The sequence below is a fragment of the Dendronephthya gigantea genome, unplaced genomic scaffold (genome assembly GCF_004324835.1).
Source record: "Dendronephthya gigantea isolate DGI-Jeju-01 unplaced genomic scaffold, DenGig_1.0 000106F, whole genome shotgun sequence".
Taxonomy (NCBI): domain Eukaryota; kingdom Metazoa; phylum Cnidaria; class Anthozoa; order Malacalcyonacea; family Nephtheidae; genus Dendronephthya; species Dendronephthya gigantea.
Genome location: NW_021163116.1, coordinates 299,739 through 323,664, shown reverse-complemented (window position 1 = coordinate 323,664; position 23,926 = coordinate 299,739). Strand labels below are relative to the sequence as shown.

General features: G+C 37.2%; 3 protein-coding genes across 3 annotated transcripts; all 3 read left to right on the top strand.

Moving 5' to 3' along the window:
• The first annotated feature begins 129 nt into the window (after positions 1-129).
• Positions 130-990, top strand: LOC114534773. The gene has a single exon (XM_028556243.1). It carries the CDS (start codon positions 130-132, stop codon positions 988-990), a length of 861 nt encoding a protein of 286 aa, XP_028412044.1.
• A 3,558-nt stretch (positions 991-4,548) lies between these two features.
• Positions 4,549-7,597, top strand: LOC114534771. Its single transcript, XM_028556242.1, has 2 exons — positions 4,549-4,695; positions 5,354-7,597. Exons 1-2 carry the CDS (start codon positions 4,549-4,551, stop codon positions 7,595-7,597), a joined length of 2,391 nt encoding a protein of 796 aa, XP_028412043.1.
• An 8,790-nt stretch (positions 7,598-16,387) lies between these two features.
• LOC114534770 lies at positions 16,388-17,282 on the top strand. Its single transcript, XM_028556241.1, has 3 exons — positions 16,388-16,652; positions 16,798-16,943; positions 17,079-17,282. Exons 1-3 carry the CDS (start codon positions 16,388-16,390, stop codon positions 17,280-17,282), a joined length of 615 nt encoding a protein of 204 aa, XP_028412042.1.
• The last annotated feature ends 6,644 nt before the right edge of the window (positions 17,283-23,926 follow it).

Sequence of the window (23,926 nt, the reverse complement as noted above, 5' to 3'; positions counted from 1 at the left end):
GCGCAACAACTTGGGTTGTTTCTTGACGAGGATCATATTATTCGTTGTGACGGTCGAATTAATCATTCTACGATGCCTGACGAAGCAAAACAACCGATACTTTTGCCATCGAAGCACGAATTTACGAACATGGTTATCCACGAAAGTCACAAATTAGTACATCACGATGGAATCAGGGAAACCTTAAATTGCGTGCGTGGAAAATATTGGGTTTTACAAGGACGAGAAAGAGTAAAGAGTGTCTTAAGACAATGTGTGACTTGTAAAAGATTCGAAGCGAAGCCCTTTGCTGCAGAAAAGGAACCTGTTTTACCATCAAGTAGAGTAAGCGAAGAACCTCCATTTTCAAACACAGGCATTGACTTTGCAGGCCCCCTGTATTCTACAAGTAATGGGAAATCAGAGAAAGTATATATTTGCTTGTTTACGTGCTGCTCCACGAGAGCTGTCCATTTGGAACTTGTTCCAAGTTTGAGTGTTCCTTTATTTCTTCAAGCATTTCGACGATTTGTATCTCGAAGAGGTTTACCTTCACGATTAATAACAGACAATGCTAAAACATCTAAGAGCGCATCAAAGGAGGTAAAAAATATCTTGAGATTGGTAGAAATTCAACAAGAAATGGCTTCGAAGGGAATAAAATGGGATTTCATCATAGAAAAAGCACCATGGCAGGGAGGATTCTACGAGCGAATGATTCAAAGTACTAAGAGATGTTTAAAGAAGATTCTTGGACGATCTTCGGTGGATTTCGAATCTTTAAGAACACTTTTAGTTGAAATCGAAACGACTATAAATAATAGACCGCTCATGTATATGTATGACGACGAAGAGGGAATCTCGTACCCACTAACACCTTCACAATTAATCTATGGAAGACAGATATCACTGACACCTAGTGATCGACAGTTCGATATCATCAGCACGAACAACGTGTTGACCAAAAGAGCAAAGAAACACCGACGCTTACTCGAGCAATTTACAACTTGATGGAAAACAGAATATTTACTGAGTCTACGAGAGACCGCTCGCGTACATAAAGGTCCATCACGGGATTTCGTAGCGGTTGGCGATGTGGTTGTTCTGAAAAATGACTAAACTTCCCGTGTGTTTTGGAAGTTAGCGCGTGTGAAAGAGCTCATAAAGAGCAAAGACGGTGTAACTCATGCAGCAAAGGTTTGCGCGTTAAACTCTGGAAGATCTCGAGTGATCGAACTACGTCGACCTATTCAGCATTTAGTCCCCTTAGAGTTGACATTGAGACAAGATACAGAAACGGTACAGCACGAAGATGGTATAGCTGCCCGTGTTGAAGAAGTCTCAACCAATCAACGAACGAGAAGAACTGCTGCAGTAGTTGGAGAACTTTTACGAAAGGGAATGATTTAAGTACATTATATTAAGGTTAACAAGTATATTTTGATCACTCTAGTGTGATCAACGCCGGGAGTGTGAGAAACTGTAGATCGCATATTTATATTTTGTTCACGTGAACACTTATACACTACATAGTGGATATTTATAGAACAATTAGTTTAATTGTATGTCCTGTCAATCATGTAATCATATTGGATATTGTACGGTTTTGAACAGATAGTGTACAAAAATTGTGTGCTCGATTGAAATATATAGTGAGAGAGTTGTTTAACGAAAACGATTGAATATAAAGAACAAATATACAAAGCGAACCCTAAACGGTAATTATTACAATAGGTATATTTGCAGAAATGTCACAAAATTTACTGTTCTTTAATTTAACCGCTGCCGATATACTAAATCCTTGCTCACTTTTTTCGTATAATTAAAGATTATATAAAAAGTGGATTGTACAATGAAGACAAACGTAAAATCCTTCATCCATCCAGATGTCACCTTTAATGCTACAGGTTGTTCACAAGATTGGAGAAAACTTTAACTACAACAAACAACGTGACATGACTTATTTACATTTTGCAAAAGCCTTTGACTCTGTTGACCACTGTTTAATCTTGGCAAAACTCAAGCAATTAGCCTTTTCCCAATCGAGCAAGGTACTGGGTCTAGTCATGACTCGCAATGCATCTATGTATTGTTTGGAGGGACAAGCTTGGGCAAGTTTGAAATAAAAACAAATATACTGTTAAATGGACGAAAATATTCCACTAAGTGAGAAAGATATTCCGGGAAACAATAGAACAATGCACTGTTGTGCAGTTAAAAAGGTGGCTATCATGTAGAGGAGCAAACACATCAGGAGTAAAAGCAATATTAATCAACAGGTATTTACCATATTAATAGTATGCTTGCATATTTATTGATATATTTTAACCCTTGCAAACAAAACTTAAATAACAATACAAATGCTAATCCGAAACTTAATTAAAGGCTGTAAATTACTAACTTGATAAATAAAATACATAGGTTGGTGAATTTAATAATAGGTATATTTGCAGAAATGTCACAAAATTTACTGTTCTTTAATTTAACCGCTGCCAATATACTAAATCCTTGCTCGCTTTTTTAGTATAGTTAAAGATTATATAAAAAGTGGATTGTACAATGAAGACAAACATAAAATCCTTCATCCATCGAGATGTCACCTTTAATGAATTTGATTTTGGACATACAACTGAAGTTCAATTGGATATCAAAAATCAGAATGATGCATGCTCAGAGAAAGAATAAAGAAGCAATTACAAGATTGTAAACCTGTACCAACTCTTGGTACTTGGGCAAAGTTCAACTCTCCAAAGGAAGCACACCTTACCGCTGTCAAGCGAGTATTTCGTAATCTGAAAGGAACAATTACATTCCACCTGCAGTAAAAAACAAGTGACAAAGGGTATTCCGATGCCGGTTGGGCTGCAGACTCAGAAGACCAAAGATCAACTTCAGAAAATATGTTTCTAATGACCAACGGGCTCATTCAGAGACTAGATATGTTGGATCTCCTACCACTCTGCTATTAGCACGAGTTTCTCGATCTTGCCTTCTACTTTAAGTGCATATATGGGATGGTAACCATTGACAAAAACGTTATGCCACAAACTCAAAACCATGAAAGAACAACAAGATCAACTGACACTAACTGTTTTGATCTGAAAGACATATTCAGATAGCGAACTTGTTGTATCTGGGTCATTTGCCCAATCTGCATCTGAGAAACCAGTGAATGAATATTTTGAATCTTTGCTTTCAAATACCAGTCTGTTTGAACTTCAAACTGATAAGCTTCTTTTCTTTGCTTAGCATGGACGATCATTGGAAAATAGTGGAATATTGTCAACATGGATTAATAGGATAAGGAATATGATAATTCCATTCTGATCTTTGACTGATTTCATGTACAAACATGGATTTCATTTGCTCATATTTACATAACTTCACAAATGTATCAATTGCATTGTTCCAGCAATGTGTGGATGGTTAAACCATATATACTTTTCTTGGGCATACAAGCACAATTTGCATAGTTAATTTGAATAATCTCTTATCTACGTAACTGTCTAGTTTTTGCCTATATAATTCGGCCAAATTTCCTTGTAGGAATAGCGTTTTGATGTCCATTTTATGGATTTCCCAATCCTTGGCTTTTTGCAAAGCAAGTAATGTTCAAATCATTGTATTACGCATGACAGGAGAAAAAACCTAAGAGTAGTCGATTCCTTCAGCTTACGCATAGCCTTGAACTACTAGTTGAGCTTTGTATCTTTGAACATCACTGTTTTTGTCTCTTTTCACTTTAAACACCCATGCTTCCTACAATGTTCTTTTCTTTGGGTAACAGGACAAGTTCCCAGGTGTCATTCTCAATTCGTGGGTTACATTCGGAATCACAAGCTTGTTTCCATTCTGTTGAATGTTCTCCAGAAAAGGCTTTGTTAACATTAATATCTGCTGTTAAATCATACACTATGTAGCATTCCTCATCAAATCTATTAGGAGGTATTTACGTTCTTCGTTCTCCAATATTGAGGACTTAGTTTGTGAATCTATCTTGAAAGGTCAGCCTCCAACCAGAATTCATTCAGCATCGTTGCATGAGACAACATAGATCTAGTTGTTTCGATGATTGTGCGGTTCATCCTCTCTACCACACACCATTCTGCGCTGGATTGCACCGGATAGTCACGTCTGGCAAAAAGTGCGCTGAATTCGCCAGAGGAGAATGTCCAGATTTTTCGCTTGTAGCAAATAATCTTTTGAGAAACTGGTGACGAGTTTGCGCAAGAGAAATTTTGTTAAATTGCGTTTACTCGTGTGCAAAGAGGGTTGTCATTTGATAAATTGTTTTCTCAAGGGTAACAAGCGGATAATTTGAGCTTTCTAACGATACCAAGTGTCCCTAGGCAACTACTTTGATCACGCGCTGACAACCGCTTACCCTAGCATTGTTTTGGCCTAATGGCGCCTTCGCGTTGGCCGTGCGAAAATGTTAATTTTTGTCATTCGTTATTTTTTTTTTCTCTGGACTTTTGCTCTGGATTTTATTATGCGAAGGAATAGATAAGAGCTCGTTCTATATACCTATCGTTTTTGTTTTGGCATCTTTGGTCTGGTTAAGTAAATATGCCTCGCAGAAAAGGGAAGCATTTTGACGTCGCTGCGTATATGGCCGAAAGTCGCAAGGAGAAAGCCAAACTAATAGAAGCGACCCTCGCTAGGGAAAAGAAAGTGGATGCTCTGAGAAAGAGGCTAGATCGTCTTGATAAGAAGGTAAGTAATATTTGGTTATAAATACTACGCTATATCTACTTTTGTTTTAATAAAATCTACGGCATTTTGACTTTTGATGTCATTGCATTCTTCGAGTTTGAGGGCTTGACTCAACTGTTTTTGCCCTTTAATAGAACTATGTATTATTATTGTATAAATTTTTATATTAGCAATCTGTTCTAGAGATATCGTCTTAAACCTAGCCTTCTGGTTCTTAGAAATGGTTTCATAAGGTGCAAATGTACATACAGTCGACAAAATAGGTCCATAGTAATGATATTTGTCAAGATATTTCATTATTACTGTATGCACTTGGATAATATCATGTATTATTCATGATCAAGCATAAGTAAATCCTAAAATCTGAGTTGGGCATGATGAAGGTATAACTTTATGTACCGTCAATTTGAAAAAAACCCTATTCCCATTGCTATAGCCTATTATGTTTATTGTCAACTTACAGTCTTGCTCTGTGTTATATATATAATACTTGTATTTGCTGCAATTTGAACTACCAATAATATTGAAGACTCATTAACTCTACCTTAGTTGATAATTACAATAGTTCTGTAAAGGATAGTGGCATTACAGATTGTTAAATGAATTGCACAATGGTGTATTTTCTAATACAAAATGAGCCTTTATTTCTTATTCAAAGGTAGCAGGTTATGTAGAAGAGATAGAAGATAAGGAAGGAATTAGGGCAGAATTGAAAAGTGGTGAGGCAATCGGTAGCTATAGAAAGAAAGTTAAGGATAGGAAGGCAGGTTTTTTAAGTGAGAAGGCAGTTAGAATGAGAAGGAAGAATCCAACTACAGGCACGCATGGAAATCTTAGTCAATCCACCTTAAGGCAAAGATGTCAGGAGACAATGACCGCAGCACTAGAAATTCATGGGGCAACACAAGAAAACAAATGTCCAGCGACTGTTGGTTTATTGGAGGCAATTGATGCAAGATCAAGTGTGAAGGATATAACAGAAGCAATGAGTAGTGGTAGTGGTAGGAAGTTTAGAAATAAGATTTTTCCAAAGGTATATAAGCAAGATCTTAGCAAATTTGAAAGCTCAACTGAAAATATGTTAAGATCTATTGCTCTTTATTATAGTAAAGGCGTTATGGGTAAAGTTAAGTATAGGTCTGTTTGTAAAGCGCTTGCGTATAAGTGTTTGGTTCCCAGGAAGAAGGCTGTTCGTATTGAGGTCTCCAACTGCCCTATTCCCAAGCTTGCCCCTTACCAGAAACTAATGTCTTACATTAAATCTATAGACATAGGTAAGTTGTACAGTGTTAGGGATACGCTTTGTGAAGATTTGGATGACCAAGACAAAGTCAATGGCTGCTACCGAAACCTGGAGGAACTTTTGTTGAAACTGGCTGAGTTTTATTTGTGCAATGATTTCTATGAAATCCTTACTTTTGGTGCTGAGCCTTATACCTTTTATGTCGCTCTAGGTGGAGATGGTGCTCCCTTCGGGAAAAATGACAACTCATGTTCTTGGCTGGTCAGCATATTGAATATTGGAAAGGGAGTTTTAAGTAGCAATTTTTTATTGTTTGGTGCAAACTGCAATGAAAATTGTGTGCCGGTGATGAGATTTATAGCTCGTTTAATTACAGATATCAGACGAATTGAGAGCACCACATACACATTAGCATATAAGGGCTCTCCTATTAATGTGAAATTTTACATTTCAGAACTACCAAATGACATGAAGATGTTGGCATTTCTTGGTGGTGAGCTAAGTAATAGTGCAAAATATTATTCTTCATTTGCAGATGTGTCTACTGATACCCACAAGGACTTGAATGGAAGCTTTGGAAAGGATAAACTGTGTACATGGAAGCCTTGGAAGTATTCACAGAGATTGGAAGTTGTAGCTGCAGTTGAAAAACTGAAGAAAAAGGTAAGTGCACAGAATATCTCTGAGGCAACCAAAAGGTCAAAAGTTACTAAGTTTATAGCTGAAAAGAAGAGCAGGCAAGAATTTGTTCCACTCATTGGTAAGCTCATAGATCGAGCACATGTGGATCCTCTGCATCTGAAGAATAATCTTTGTGCCTTAGTTCATCGCCACCTCCTTAACAAGGCTATTTCAATGTCAAAGCTTCCCGATTCTGCAACATCATTTAACCGTGTTTCCCAGCAGTCTCCCTTTTTTAGATTTGTTTGCGCATTAAGATCAAAGTGTTCACTTTCTAGATTAGCTAAGAAAGTTCAAAAATGGTTCAACGAAACTGGTGGGAAGGGAAAAGATTTTGATTATAGGTTTACGGGTAAAGATTCCAGGTTATTTTTGCACAATCTTATGTTCTTAATTGATATTCTAGAGCAGGTTGCAACAGGTATGGGCAAAAAAGTTCTTCACATTCATGCTTACCTTTGCCTTTGCTTGCGTGATTGCGTTTCTTTACTTAGCAGGGTCACTATATCTGACGAGGAGGTAAGTAGACTGGAAGAACGTTGCGCTTCTTTTTATCGCGGATATAACCTGTTTTTCAACATCAACAGCACTATTTGGACACTAGGCCATATTGTTCCTTCTCACACAAAAGACATGAAGGGTAAGTATGGATTTGGACTTGGTCTAAACTCGATGGAAGGTAGGGAAGCGAAGCATATTGCTATTGCAACATATGCCCGAAATACCGTGTATCAACACCGATGGGAGCAAATATTTCTTCATGAATATATTTCTCTCATTTGGTTGCGGGAGAAAGGTTACCGTACTAACACTATTTCCCATTCAAAACTTTCTTATGTTCCTAAGCACGTCAAAAAGGATGGATATTGCTCTTGTGGTTTGAATAAGTTGGAAACTGATACGGAATGCCGATTTTGTAGCGACGGTTTGCGGGATAAAATTAAGGTTAGTATTGAAAACGGAAACGTTGTGGTCTAAAATGCAGTTGCCTCTGCCATGTGTTCCGAAGTTCGACCACATTACCACATTCAAATTGAATTCTTAAACTATTTGTTGTACTCACCCGTCATGCATTGGTACAGCTAGTATACGACATTCAAATTGAATTCTTAAACTATTTGTTGTACTCACTTGCCTGTTGCATGCATGATCATTATATATAAGGCATGGGAACTGTGGGCAAAGTTGGTATACATTGACCTCTAATAATAAAGCTATTATTTATACTCGCGCGTGTTTTGGTGTCTTCGTCGTCAAAACTTGATAACGTACAGTATGTTTACAGTTCAGTAATATAGTGGCTAATGGTTAGGACAGCACAACATCTGATTATTACTGCATGGTGTTTACAACTTAATTCCTTTTCAGTTTTACATACAGGGCGTCGTCCTGCAAATTGAAATATACAAGAGAAAACAGAAAACCAGTACAAAAACTATTTCGATGTTTGATGTATGTCTTAATCCATTAGGTTGAGTCTACTATGATTACGCTGTAAATATACAATCCGAAGTCCGAACAGAAAGTTCATTTAGAGCCAAGTATTTTTTTCGAAAATTTTAATTGCGGTAGTCTATCATTTATTTGGAAAGTGATTGTATTTCTCGAACAGTATTCTTCCACAAAAAAATTTGGTTAGAGGAACACTAACACATTAGCATATGGCACCTAAAAGTAATGCCAGTTTAGAAGTCCCAAAAATCACGAGATATGTAGCTTTAGACCGAAGTTTTATTTTACGTCCGCTTCATAAAATAAATGAAAGAAACTGTTGAAACTTAGAACATACTAACTAGACTAACATAGGCATAGCTGGACTAACATAATTGTGATTAATGTAAACGTAATCGAAGGCACTTTGTCGTTGATGATAATCGATTATACTAGGCTCTGTTATCCTACCCAGAGAAATTGGTTTTGTTAGTCGACACGAAATTAAGTATTCCAAGGGCAACGTTGATTCAATATTTCGCTTGCCATGGAGAATTTTGTTAGACGAGTAAGCTAGGCTGTATGTAAGTAGCACTTAAGAGGCAGTTTTACTGTGTATTTTCATTGACGTTCGTTAATATCACAGTGGTAGTATTAGCTATGTATTGACGAAACAAAGCGTCAGTTGCAATGACGAGATTTTTAAAAGTACTCTATTTTTATTGCCAGCCATTTTTATGCTGTTTAATACTTTGGATAAATTTATCTTGTTCTAGCAGAAGAATGATATCAGCGGGATTGATCTGTTGCTCGTTTGTATTTGTTCGAGAAATTAGGGCCTCAAAGGAGTTGCAAACACAATGTAAAAAAAGTCTTACAACTGGCAAAGTCGAGATTTATAAACATGAAATAAAATCATTGATGAGACCGTGATAACTGCAATAATCATGTACGATCGCCAGAAGGACACAAACGTAAATGGAATATTTGCAGCAAAGTCAATCAAAGAATTTAGATACAATTTAACGAAATTCCTAAGTGGGAATCACCTATATACATATATATATATGTATATGCTCTGACGAATACGATCTGAATTGTTGGAATAGTTTGGCAAAGTTTGGATGGAACTTTTTGCTAGTACATGTAATAACAAAGCCACAGAAAGCTGTTGACAACAATATAAACTTCTTTGGACAAGTTTCAGATTGGTGTATTATCAAAGAAAGGAATGGAGAATGTGGTTAATATATTCCTAGTTTCCTAGTGGAGTTCAAGGAACATCTAAGTACGCAATATTGAATAATGGACTATAGGCACTAATTTCTCGAACACATGCATGCACGAACAACAAGTCAATCCATATGTAGTTCACTCTTTTGCAGTTTTATGGTAAGTTTAGCCACAGTAACAGCAGAAAATTTGAGCACTAAAATTAACAATTAATGTGTAATTATGGGAACAGTATGTTATCAAACTATCAGTTTGTACAGTAACAAAATTCATTGTTTCTTTCAGGTTGCCAAATGCATATGTCAACCAAAAATATATGATTGCCACTTAGGTAGTTAACTATAGAAAAGATATGTTGTGACAGTAACTTGATATTACCATCAACACACTCCACTGTGGATTAATTTTTTTCTTACTTTATGCCCTGTTACATGGTGCATTTTTTCTTGTAAATTGCAATGCAATTCTCTTTTAAGAGATGTAATTTAGTCAAGAGTTTGCAAAATGTATAAGAAACAGCATGGAGTGTAATAAAGACAAAAATTTGGTAGTTGCCAAATTTACATAGATCTCTTAATTAAAAGAACAATTGCATTGCAAGTTGCAAGAAAAATTGCACAGTGTAACAAGGCCTTTAGTTTGATCTTGTTAATATTCAGAATACATGATACTGATTTAAACACATTGCCATTTTGCCTTTTTTTGCCTATACACTGCCCCACATCTTGCTATCTTCATGCATACATCATTTAACTTAATTAAATTAGCTTGTAAATACACCACATAAGTATTTATATAATACTGCAAGGCTTTAGGCTCGTTAACCTAGGCCTTCATCTGTGCAATAAATGAAGGCCCAGGCTAACAGACTAAGACCTTTGTAGTATTAAATACTTATGTGGTGTACGTACCTACAAGCTATTCTAAATATTGATGTCACCATGCATGCAAACATACAAGAATATTATCATTCAACTTGTTACTAATCAACTTGATTATGATTTACTTGACTTATTCATTGTGACATCTTTATAACAGGTTGTTGTCATACATGCATATCTTTGCAGTACAAATGCCTGCTCTAAAAATATTTTGGTTAGGTATGTAGGGGCAATTTTTACCCCCATCAGGTTTATTAGTGCATTTTGGGCACTATCAATATGAGAAAATTGTTTTCCATTTCATTTTGGATTCAACAAGTTTCCTGAATAGAAGGCATTGGCCTTGTAAATGAATTGTTTGTTTTGCTTTCGGTATTTGGTATTGTTTGAAAACTAGCCATTGGGAATTTTTTTTCATGCAACACTGTATTATCATGATTATGAGATGGTCCACCATTAATAGCCAACATTTCTTTGGCAAATAAACTTGTCTGAGATTACAAAAAAATGCTAGTCTCAGTTTATGTGAACAAAAATCAGTGAAACATTTCATAGTTAATTAGGGGAAGGCAAAAGGCAATTAGATTTTCACTACCATTTGACCTGCATCATTGTAAAATTATATATGCCAATATTTAAGAAGGTAAAAGTAAAAACTTTGTGTACATTTGTACAAACATGGATTAATTTCCTCAAGCTAGGGTATGAAAATTATTACTCCTAAGGAATCCTCCTTCTCATAGAACAATGAAATATCTGCAAATAAGAGCATCACCTAAACTGGCTTCACTTTGACACATTCTTGCTCATTGGCATATAGAAAACTACAACAAGTATTAAAAGAAGCAAATGTCAAGTGTGCTGAGGGAATCCACTCACATTCCATTCTCCAAAGTTAAACCCAATGACTAGTTTTCCGCAACCCTTCTTGTAGACAAAAGCAAAGTCCTTTACATCCGAAACGATTACCGTGGCACAATGTCCTTTTCGGGCACCTGCAAGGCTTCGCCTGAAATAACCAGCCACAACCGGCGATGAAAAGTTCGCAAGTAGAACAAACAACTCGTTTACAAGGCGCACACTAGTGAACGAAATCACTTCCGCCTTCTTGTTGTTGCCGTGGAAACAAAATGGCTCGACAAAGCCGTCTAAGCCGCGCACAACATTCCGAAGAACAGCGAATATTTCATAAGGGATGTCCCTTGAAATTTCCGCGTAGAATGGATGTCGGATGCTACGTCTCGCTCCAAGTCGCCGATGTATGCTTTTAAGCCATAGCTTAGCCTCGTTTTGTAAGATCGACGCCAGATAAATTGGACGTATTAGTAACGCAGCAACTCGGCTTGTTGACTCGCACCCTTGTTGGTTAAATACCACGGAGTGCAAACGTTCTAGCTGCTGCACTCCGGTATTTACAAATAAAGTGGAATTGTCACCCTCGGAATTAGCTACTAAACCACGCAGAGCATGTTTAGCTCTTTTATTGAAACTTTCACACTCTATAATTGACTGATCTTGTGCAATATTGGCAATAACTTCATCGGGTGTAAAATTTAAATTCCCCGCGGTCGCCATATTGACAAATTAGCAATTCCGCATGTTTATCCGCTGACCTAAATAAATGGCGACCTCTGGCGAATTTAGCTCACTTTTTGCCAGGCGTGAGTCAGTTGGTGAATGATACCATTCCTCTTCAGAAAGGATTGCAATTTTTACATTTGCAGACATTTTCGATGTAGCAGAGAACAGACATGCTGTCAGTCCAGAAAACTGAATCATAAACAGGTAATTCTAATTCTCATTTTGCCATTTTGTCAAGTGGAACAGAAATGGTCGCTGCTAACAGTTCTAGTCTTGGTATGGTCATTGATTTGAGTGGAGCTATCCACGGTTTTCCAATCACGAAAGCGCAGTGGATCTTCTTATACTGATTGACCGTTTGTACATAAAAAACGGTGCTGTAACCACCTTCAGTTGCATCAAGGAAATGATGTAATCTACTGGACACAACCAGACCAAATTCAACTGGTTTGTAACAATGATTGACCAAGAATTCTACTAATTGTGGTAATTCTGCTAACCATTTCTTCCAACAAATCAGATGTTCCTCCGCAATAGAGTCCTGCTGATCAAGAATAATTCGAACCTGATGCAACATGGCATATCACTCATGATCAGTACATGACCTTAAAGTGTATTGTTCAAATTGGATTCTGTTAGTTGTCTGTTGAACAAAACGTCTGTACTTAGCAGAAGTTTTTCTTTTGTCGGACGGAACACTGGGGGATGTGGCCAAATGCGTCCATCAGATCGATCATATTTTTCTTCCGGTACTCTTTCTGCATAGCCCATACTAGGTAAGTTTCCAATAAACTTGGAGTATTTCTGGAACAACTCTTGATTATTTAAAAACTTTTTCTTCAAAATTTTAAGATGATGTTATGCTAACAGTTTATTATCACGTGGGCATGGCTCCTCCTTTGTCCAAGGTAGGACAATGTCATAGTGACCATTCAATCGGCTTGTTTCTTCCATGCTGTAGGATTTGTGGTCGTCCTGAGAGAATTGTAGTTGCTATGCTATGATTAAATTCCTTTATTGCAGAAATGTTAGAATTGTTGGGCTAGTTTAGTGCCAACCAAGTGGCCTGTTCAATGCCCATCGCAAAATTATCCTTGCCAATTAATAAGCCCACTTCTGTGTTTATACGCTCCAACCATATTCCATTTAAGTGTGGCCACTGATCCACGCCAGCTTGCTTCAGTATGTCATCTTGAGCTATTAGCATTGAATGCATCATGAACACTGTTGGTAGGTGGAGGAAAACATTGTCATTGAGATCATCATACACTTTGAGTCTAACAACAGTACTTTTTGTTTCTTTGTTGTTCTTTGTCATAGTTGCAGGATCCCACTGAAAAACACTTCGGTGATGTGGGTATCCTGGTTAAATATGAAGTTAATAATAATAATAATGACAAGTTGTTAGTGAGAATTTAGTTGTTTAGTTAAACCCAACTGATCTTTAAGCACCTCCATGCAGAACATAGTGTTTGAATCATCGTCCAAAAGAGCATATGTTAAGATATAACATTCTTGTTGTCTGGTCACCTTGACTGGAAGAATTGATAGGCCAACTGTTAATCTGGGCACATCTGTGAATGTGCATGATCACTTGTTGATGGGTTTGCAGAGCTTTACGCACAGCGTACCCAACTTGCACTTTGGAAAGATCTCACCATGCGCATTTATTCCGTACAACAGTACAACACCACCACAGCCATTGTTAATTCGTTTCTGGACTTAAAACTGAGAATAGCATTCTTGAAGAAGTTTTATCATTGCCTTGTTGGTCAACGTATGCCGCAAAAGGTACAAAAGTTGGTCGCGTGCGGACCGAGTGATTCAGGGAAAACATCATGGGAATGTGTCCTGCTCAGAATTGTGTCGTCAGAACATATCGCATCCATTATCAAAGAAAATCACTTCTATGTGTCAATGATAAACAAGTTGACAGAACTTGTCCTTATCAATGACTGGTTGGTGCAAAGGATGGACTCCGACCTTGGCAAGACAATCCTGCAGGGGGGGTGGCTTTTGACAGCCGTCAAGCACAACCAGCCAAGATGTATACAGAACAACAGTCCATTCTACATTACCACTAATGCTGTCCCAAACTTCCGAGAGGAGAATGAAAATGTGTGTCAAATCATTGCTTTCGAAACCGCAATGAACACCAGGCATGGAAAAATCGATACACGATAACGCAATGGACTGTGTTGTTTGGATGGCAAATGAGATTAACGACCACATCCATCATGTGCCAGAGAAGGAGAGATTGTCTGAAAATATTGACGCCCAAGCATCCGTCATAAATGACAACATCACATGGTAAGAAAACTGTTTTAATATAGTAAAATAGAGAGCATTATTCTTGAATTTATATGCATTCCTGGGTTCAAAATGTTTGTGGACTAAACAAACTATGAAAAAAATAAAATGATATTCTATATAACTTTACACACTTTGAAATCGAAATATAACAAAAAAAATTAATTTAATTATGGTATAGTTTGAATAGTTTTCAGCAACAATATTTTCCACCCACTGTAGATTGGTATTCGACTCAACCGTTGTGAACAACATAAGTGCGAAAGACCTAAAAAAATTAACAAGCCAGCGCCACCTGCTCCCTCCTGCGCTGTCCATTCTTCCTTTTCAGAGAATGTGGCCAACTCGACAATGCAAGACAACTACACTGAAGTTTGCCGCTGGCTTCTTCCTTATTGTCAGAAGGAGAATTGAGACATGTGGAGGAGAAATAAAAATAATCCAGTGATAGATCTTCAGTTAAAAGAAAATGTCTTGACAACAAACTACAGTCTGATGAAGAGGATGAAAACGAAGAGGTGGAACAAGATGAAGAAGAAGGAGAAGGAAAAGGAAACAACGAATGGATACACAAACCGGATGATGGATGGGTGCTCAACAACAAAGTTTACCTGGCCAAAGTGTACGAGGACATCAAGTGGAGGTTCGTGAGAGATCATCCTGTACATTTGTAAATCTACATGTTTTGTTCCCACCTTTTCTTTGTTTATGTTCGCAAACTTTTTTTTTCATTAGGTCTCAAACAGAGTGCTTGCCTCAACAACCTACAATAGCATTCGCCGCACAATGCAATTCGGCCAAGAGGAAGGAAAAGGATTTCACAATACAAAACCAGATCCGTACATTGATACGTGGATGCTGATCACCGGTCGCCTTTGCAAAGTACTCAATGTGGAAAGTTCATGTTGAAATTTGTACATGTGGAATATTACATATTCAGCGTACGCAAGTATCTCGGATGTCACACCACGTATGGCGGCTGCCCAAATGTACGGACGAAAGAATGCGTAGTGGGTATAAAAGTCTAAGCTGCAGAAATCCTCACGGAAAAAGAACCACATCATCTGGCTGTGGTCAGTCAAGGAGAGGCTGCACAAAAGAAACACAGTCCACCTGGGTCTCATGGTCTGATCGTTAAGCGCTCTGCACGTTGTCAGTAAACTCACATAGTTGAAAACCTATATATTTTGTGTGAAAATTAGTGTCAACATATGTAAGTCCACAAGCATACAAGGACGTAACAAACAAAGGTTTTTAATCATTAAAAGTGTGTATTATAAATCTCGTACCATCACTTTGAATCTCCAGTATATCTGCATGTATACTAGCCCTTAATTGTAAACTACTAATATGATTATTTAACCATTTCATCTTGAGCTCTTCTGGACTATCTGATTTATTTTTGCAATAGTCTTCAAGTAGCATGGGCGTAAGGAAGAATGGGAAAATAAAACAGTTAAATAGAATAGAATTTGAAAAGAATGCTGTAGAAATATTGGTTTCCATGATTCATCTTTTTCTTTCTACCTGAAGTTATTCTTTTGCACATGTACAGGTATACAAATTTCGGCAATGGTGTCTAAGTAGTATGAATTCACATCAGAATAAAATGTGAAAAAGGAATATTTGGTAGAATGAAATAGAATCCGGCATAGCCCGGTTCAGTCTGTTGAGGCTTCTATTGAATTTACCCGGCTTCCATTGAAGTTAGCCTGTCTTCTAAGCCCGGCTAACCTCAATAGAGCCCAGGCCAGGTCAACTAGAAACCAGGCTAACTTTATTAGAAGCCAGGCTAAATTCAATAATATAGTCGGGCTAACTTCAATAGAAGCTTGTGTTAATAGAAGCAGGGCTAACCTCAATTGAGGCTAGGTTCCATATTTCAAGATGAATGCTATTCGTGTAGCCTATATAAAATAGTGCTTGCTAAAGCTAATGCACATCTTGCACACGCATGAATATTAAATGTAAAAAGAAATATTTAGGTGGAATGGAATATAGAATCTGGCATAGCCCATCTTCTATTGAAGTTAGCCAGTCTTCTATTGAAATTAGCCCGGCTTCTATTGAAGTTAGCCCGTCTTCTATTTAAGTTAGCCCTGAATTTAAAGCCTTGCTACCCTCAATAGGGCCCGAGCTAACTTTATTAGACAAGAATCAAGAATCAAGATTAAATGTAAAAAAGAAATATTATGTAGAATGGAATAGAATATGGCATAGCCCGTGCAGTTTCTATTGAAAATAGCCTGTCTTGTATTCAGGTTAGCCTTATAAGTTAGCCCTATAATAAGAAGCTTAAGTGTCTGCCAGCCTTTTGCTTGCCCGGTGCTCCATGACACAACAGCAGACAAACATTGACTGGAAAAGTGTCACAGGTGCATTTCGAAAACCCCGAAGACTTCACCTAGAAAGAGATAAAGAAGGATTCTTTCATTGCCCAACCCCAAATTGTGATCATCAAGCTTTTACCAGTCAAAGAGGATGCCAAAAGCATGTGGAAATAAAGCATCCATGGTACACATACTTTCAAACGAGGCCTATCCTTGGACGAAGCCATGAAATAACATCTGATATAAGGCAGTTCGATGGCAAGCAAGGCAACACTGCCATGTTGTGCTACAGATTCCGAGTTAGGGCAATCATTTTGTGTTTGGCTTCAAAGCATGAACAGCGGTGGAAAGCAAGCTGAAATATTGGTTACCAGAGCATTTAAATTCGTAAAGTACTGTTGCGAACAATCAGGCGAAGATGAACAATTCGTGTTGTCAACAGTCGAACTTGTCGATTATTTTTTATGTTCTTCCAGATTTTTAACAGACTTTCTTGATCATTTAGAAAGTGTTTGGCAAATGGGACAATCTGGCCACCTTGGCTATGTGAACGGTATAGCAGATTTCTTAGATTTTCATTGATTTCATTCACAGGCTGGGCATGTCCTTTAAAACTTCTCTGTCACGAAGTATATATAATGTGTGCAAGACAATGTTTGACAAAACAGATGCATTCTCACTGGACAAATTCAGAAGCTTACCGAACCACTCAGCATTCTGGTTTTTCAAGCTATAGGGAAATACATTCATCCAACAAGATATAGGCAGATTATAGAAAAGGGAAGCGCAAGCAACTTAGATGTGCAAGAACAACGATTTGTATGGGAGGACCTGAAACACAGCTCAAACATAGCAAGAGTTCATTATCAGAAGCTGCGATCTTGTAATGTGCTTTAACTCACTGTCGACATATCAGATGACATTTCGAAGTGGTTTGCTGATTATAACTTGCGATTCCTGTTCGAATACTTGACCGATTTTAACAAAAATAGGCACACTTTAAAGAAGAAATTGTCCTCAGTAGATACATGTTTTTTTTATATCAATATGTTGTCAATTCGCTAAGATATTCACTTTAAAGAGCATGTGCTTTTTATATTATTCAATATTGCACATCAAAGCGGCCTAATCCTTAAAATATTGCCCAAAATTCAAACGAACACGGGTTGCAGTGGTTTAGTTCACATATTCAGGATTATTTTGATATCTTTAGCGTCAAAATCGAGCCATTAGAAGATTTTTGCCGTTTTTTTATATAAACATACATTGATGATATGAATTTCGCGTCACCGGCAATAATATTTCACAATAATAAAAATATCGAAAAAAAATTCGGGCAAAAAAAGCCGAAAATCTGCCCCCTAGGTCCAATTTTACGTCAGAAATCGATTTCCGGGGTCAAATTTACCCTAGGGGGAAGGCATTAGGGAGTTTTGTCACATTTTCCAACCGCATGACAACATTCCGAGCATGCGGTAAGAATGCGCTTAGCAACAATTATCGCTTAGAACTTATAAAATGCTATTTTCTCCGCTTCTTTTGCACATCCTACCCTAACAATTACTCAGAACTATGACAGAATGATAGTATGTGAAATTCAGACATTTTAAAGAACACAGAGCACAAAAAAAAGCGAGAAAATACTGAATTTCTAAAGTAATATGGTTGCTATGGGGAGTAATTTGAGATAACAAAGCAACATATTATTTGATTCATGTTTTGACTTATAATACAAATGCAGTTTATTACTATATGCAGGTTTTAAAATACTATTTAAATCGTCTTTTCAAGCTCTATCGTTTGGTGGTATTCCAGGGTCTTTAGTCCAAATACTTGCTGAGATATTTAATGTTTTGCTTTTCCCGACAATATTGTCGGGTTGAATATCCACTTGTCGACAATGAGTTAAAAGGAAGATCCTGCATGGAAAAGTTACACAGTCCAGTTAAAGCAGTCAAAAGTTATGGACATGAGCGTGCAGCAACTGAGACACAGCCAGTCCAACGTTTATTGCCATGAAGTCAAAGATATGGAAACAGCTATAACCAGTCGAGTATAGAATGAAAGTTAATCTATTTGGAGCAGTGTCATCCCCAAGTTGCTGCAGTTTTGCAATTCAGAAGACTGCCAAGATGACAAGAATTATTTCGATGCAGAGGTCATTCAGAGGTAACTCGCAACTTCTGCATGGATGATTGCTTAAAATATGTGGGTTTCAGCTAACAAAATGCTTATCTAACTCTCGACGAGTCCTCAAAGCTGTTCCTGAAACAGAAAGAGCAGCTACAGTCAAGAATCTTGACTTAAAAGACTTGCCAATTGAAAAGCTTTCGGAACCCATTGGAATATTGGAATGGATGTCATTGGTTACAACGTCACAATTAAATCTCGTCCATATACTCAGCATAGTATTCTTCCAACAGTTACCTCCATTTATGATCCTTTGGGCATGGCAGTGACATTCATTCTACCAGCTAAATAATTCTACAAGAACTGTGTCACAAAGGGATTGGTTGAGACAAATCTATTGCGGTGGAACATCTGATTTGTTGGAAGAAATGGTTAGCAGGATTACCACATTTAGCAGAATTCTCGGTCAATCATTGTTACAAACCAGTCGAACTTGGTCTGGTTGTGTCCAGGGTTGGTAGATAGCTGCATATTTGAGGCCAAACGACATCACACTAGTTCTTTGTTTCCTTTGTCTTTGCCTTTTGTTTTCTTTGTTTTCTTGATAGCACTAATGACAATTTGGCCTCAAATATTTGCATATCTACCAACTCTGGTTGTGTCCTGTTGATTACATAATTTCTCTGATGCATCTGAAGGTAGCTGTAGCACCATTTTGTATGTACAAATGGTCAAATGGTACAAAATAAGAAGATCCACTGTGCTTTCATGATTGGAAAATTGTAGGTAGCTCCACTCAAATCGATGGCCATACCAAGACCAGAACTGTTGGTGGTGACCATTTCTGTTCAACTTGACAAGATGGCAAAATGAGAATTAGAATTACCTGTTGATGATTCTGTATTCTGGACTGACAGCATGTCTGTTCTCTGCTACGTCGAAAATCAAGGTAAGCTTTTACCTACATTCATGTGTGAAGTTGAAGCAATCTTAAATGGAAGACCACTTACAAGTGTCTCAAGTGATCCAAGAGATTTAGAAGCACTTACCCAGAATCGTCTACTTTTCTTACAGGCTGGTCCAGACCACCTGGTATGTTTACAAAGAAGGATTGCTACTTGTGATTATGGTGACACATGCAGTACATAGCCAACCAATTTTGGATATGCTGGACACTTGAGTATTTACCTCTTCTTCAAAGCAGACAAAAATTAAACCATGCGAATAGGAATTTTCATGAAGGAGACATTGTGCTGGTGATGAACGAGACAACGAGAAGTTCCTGGCCTTTGGCAACAATTACTATACTATATCCTGATGTCAGAGTCAAGTAACGAAAGTTAAATTACAAACAAATGACGAATAAATACTAGTTATTTCAATTTTTGAACACACATCTATGATGCAAAATTATATAATGAAACTTGCTTATGTGCTTATGTACATGCACTTTATACTGCAAACACGTCTCCTACAAAGGATAGAAGCTCCTCCAAAATCACTTACCTCTTGCACAAGATCCGGAACACAACTGAATGCAATGTCAATAACTCCTTCTTTCAATCCATTTCCTTAAGCTGTTTAGCCAATCAAATATATTTCTCTCATATTCCCATGTGAAGCATGCATTAAAGGGAAGCAACATTGTTGTCCATATCCAAAGAATGCCACCTTTTGGGCAAAAAGAAAACATGAACTTGTACACAGCAACTTATGTACACAGCAACGTTCATACCGACACAGCAGAAATTGGTGTTGGAAGTCAAATATCTCATCAGTTGCTCACATTTGAATCCCAGTATTCAGAAACTGCTGTCAAAGAAAATACTATCAAATAAGTTGAAAACAAGTTCAATTTTTCTTCCAATATCGGTTTTGGAAACTTTTGAAGGGTCTTCGTATGCATCTGCCACCGTAAAATGGCCATTTTGAGACATTTTCAGATGATTTGTTTTTGCCGTGTGCAAGCTTCAAATCTTTTGTGCAAGAGATATTTTGTTGAGTATTTATAAATCTTTTAGCTTGCCGAATTTAAAGTCTAAGTATTGAGAATTACGGCTAAGTCTACCAATTTCCGCGGTGTCGTTCATACCTTCATTTGGTGGATCAAGATATTATGTAACATTCATTGATGACTATCCCTGAAGAATTGCAATCCTTTCTGAAGAGGAATTGTATGCTTCACCAATTGACTATCCGGTACAATCCAGCACAGAACGGTAGAGACGATGAACCGCACAATCATCGAAACAACTAGATCTGTGTTGCATGGCAACATGAACAACATGAAGAGATATGAGTTATTTCAGCTAATTGGTTGTAAATTTTTTGAGGTTTTGGCATATTTCTGGAGTAGAAATTCTTTAACTTTAATGTGCAAAGTTCATTAAGTTTTGATAATTATTCTAATGCTAAAGTTCAGATCAGAATGAAAGAAATTCCTGTAAATGTAAACCAAGATCAAACTGAGGTTATTGATCAAGAAGTTGCAGACAATATTGAAGCTAACCAACCGGCTGATGACAAACCAGCTGATAACGAGCAAGTGAAAGAAACCTTTCAAGATAGATTCATGAACTAAGTCTTCAATATTGGAGAACGAAGAACGTAAAGACCTCCTAATAGATTTGATGAGGAATGCTACATAGTGAATGATTTAACAGCAGATATTAATGTTAACAAAGCCTTTTCTGGAGAACATTCAACAGAATAAAATATGGCGTTCCATTGCGTTCCATTGCAGACAAAAATACGAGGTAAAATAATTCAATTCTAATTCAAATATTTTGGAATAGAAATTGAGAAAACGATAATCGAAGTTGAAAATACGATAATCGAAAATACAATAACCGAAGTTTAAAATACGATAATCGAATTCCAAAATACGTCAATTGAAGTTTACTTTTTTATTAAAGTCGAGAGGAAGTAAAAAAAATATATTTGATAGGATACGGAAGTTATCAGGATGAAACCGAAAAAAGGGATTTACTGCTTGGGGGACAAAGTTCCGTAGGTATCTAAAAAGGCTTGCATTTGTGTCTTTTCATGGTTTGAATATGCACGTAAAAATGGCGCATTGATGGCTTCCAAATTTTGAATAAATTTTTTACTCTTTTGGATGACTTATTGAAAATTCAGAGAGGCAGTTACACTCTCAAACCTGCTCCAAATACCTCATACGCCGTCTGGACGAGTATGAACGAACTGTATTGACTTTGCTATCAAGGCTGAACGAAACTTATCAAAATTTGCCTGATGTAATTCATTCTTTTCAAGACATCAAGTATCTTCAAAATTGCTTGGGGGCACTGCGTCAAGAATTTAAAGGTCGATCCAACAATACGCAAGATGACAACTGCGAGGAAGAATACAGAATAGGCAGTCGCTTAGAAAATACAAATGAAGGACGAGGACGGCCGAGGGTAGAGATTACACAATCCCAGCTTGAAGCATTACACAATGCAGGAGGCTTTCGTTGGAATGACGTTGCACATATGTTGCAAGTTTCAAGCAGAACATTGCGCCGACAAAGACATGAATTCGGCATGAGGGTTGAAGGGAGGTTGAAGGTTGAAGAGAGTACTCTGACATAAGTGACACCAAACTTGACAATGTTGTTCAAGAAGTGATGCCTTCTAACCCGTCTGCAGGATTAAGGCTTGTTCAAGGATCACTTAGACAGCAAGGCCTTGCTGTTCAAAGATTAAGGATGCTTCATTCTTTAAGAAGAGTAGATTCAGTCGCTTCTACTTTACGAAATGCAAGGCAAATAATTAGAAGAAAGTATAACGTCACAGCTTCAAATTCACTGTGGTGAGTGTAGTATAACTTCTTTATTTTTACTTTTAATAGCTAGTTAGAGCTTTTGTTAGAGCTATAGTAGCTGATTTCAATTTAACTGTGTTAGTGGGATAGATTCCTGTAGGATTGTGGCACCCTCCCTCTTACCATGTAGAAATCATAATTTTCAAACATCTGACAAAGGTAAGACTGTTGACATTATACTGTGGAGGTGTACTTAGTGACGATATAAGTAAGCAATTACTATTGTTAAGAAAGAAACTGTTTTATGGTCAATGTGGATACCTCAAAACATTGGTATACACTAAAGCAACAGCAAAATGTTTTGACACAGTGTCTGCACAGGTATACTTAAGCTAAATGTTGGAGTTTTTTTCTAGGCATATAGATGGAAACCACAAACTCATTCAACCTTACAGAATTGTTATCCATGGAGGCATTGATGGCTATTCACATTTAGTTGTTTTCTTGCAAGCATCAACTAACAATGCTGCTGTGACTGTGTTGAATCTATTTCATTCAGCAGTTGAGAGGTACAACTTACCATCTCGGGTTCGTTCCGACCTTGGTTTGCAAAACATTGAAGTAGGAAGATATATGCTTCAGCAAAAAGGGATTAATCTTGGAAGCATCATTACAGGCACATCAGTCCATAACCAGCGTATTGAACGACTTTGGCGTGATGTCAATAGAGTTATTGTTTCTCGGTTTATGAATATTTTTTTGTTTCTTGAGGGGAATCATATGCTAGATCCATCTAATGAAGTGCACTTGTTTGTCTTTCAATTTCTATCTAGACTTGATTAACCAGGCATTGGATCAATTTTGCTCACAGTGGAACAATCATCCTGTGTCTACTGAATGTAATTTTCCTTCGCAGCAGTTATGGATCAGGGGAATGATAACTCAGAGCAGTTCATCATCAACTGCTGTACAAAATGTAGTGCAGCATTCAACTTTTGGCATTGATGAAGATGGTTCTGTCCCAGAACAACAACAAAACTACCAAATTCTGGTTCCTCAGACTTCAGTAAACATTACAGATGAGCAATTACATCATATTAGAAAAGAATTTCAGGAAGTGAGAGACAATAATGGCATCACACAATATATTACAGCTCTTAACATAGTCAGTGCTAATTGTTAATCAAAGTTGAGTTCGTGTATTTTAAAACAAAACATGCTTATAGTGGTCTTTCCCTGGCAACAAAACTATAACAATAAAAAAGAATAATAAACTCTGAATGCGTGCATGTGACAATTGATTATAAATGGATTGCACCTTTGACCCCAAAATTATTATTGATTGTAAACAATGTGTGCATCTGTATTTAGGAAAGACGGAAATCAGCATGAAGTAAATTCTTCACCTTCTTGCCAAATTGCTACAGACATGCTTGAGTTAAATCACTCTTGGTCAAGAGTCTCTAGCATGGCAGGCAGACATAGCTTCATCAAGCATGTAGAGGCAAATATTGATGTAGATGTTGAGTTGATATCCAAATTAACAGGTGTAAATGGCACTGAGCTGATGCCAGTAATGAATTTTAACAGGTTTCCCAATTCTAAAAAGATGTAAAATTATATTAAAATATATGGCTGACTCTTTT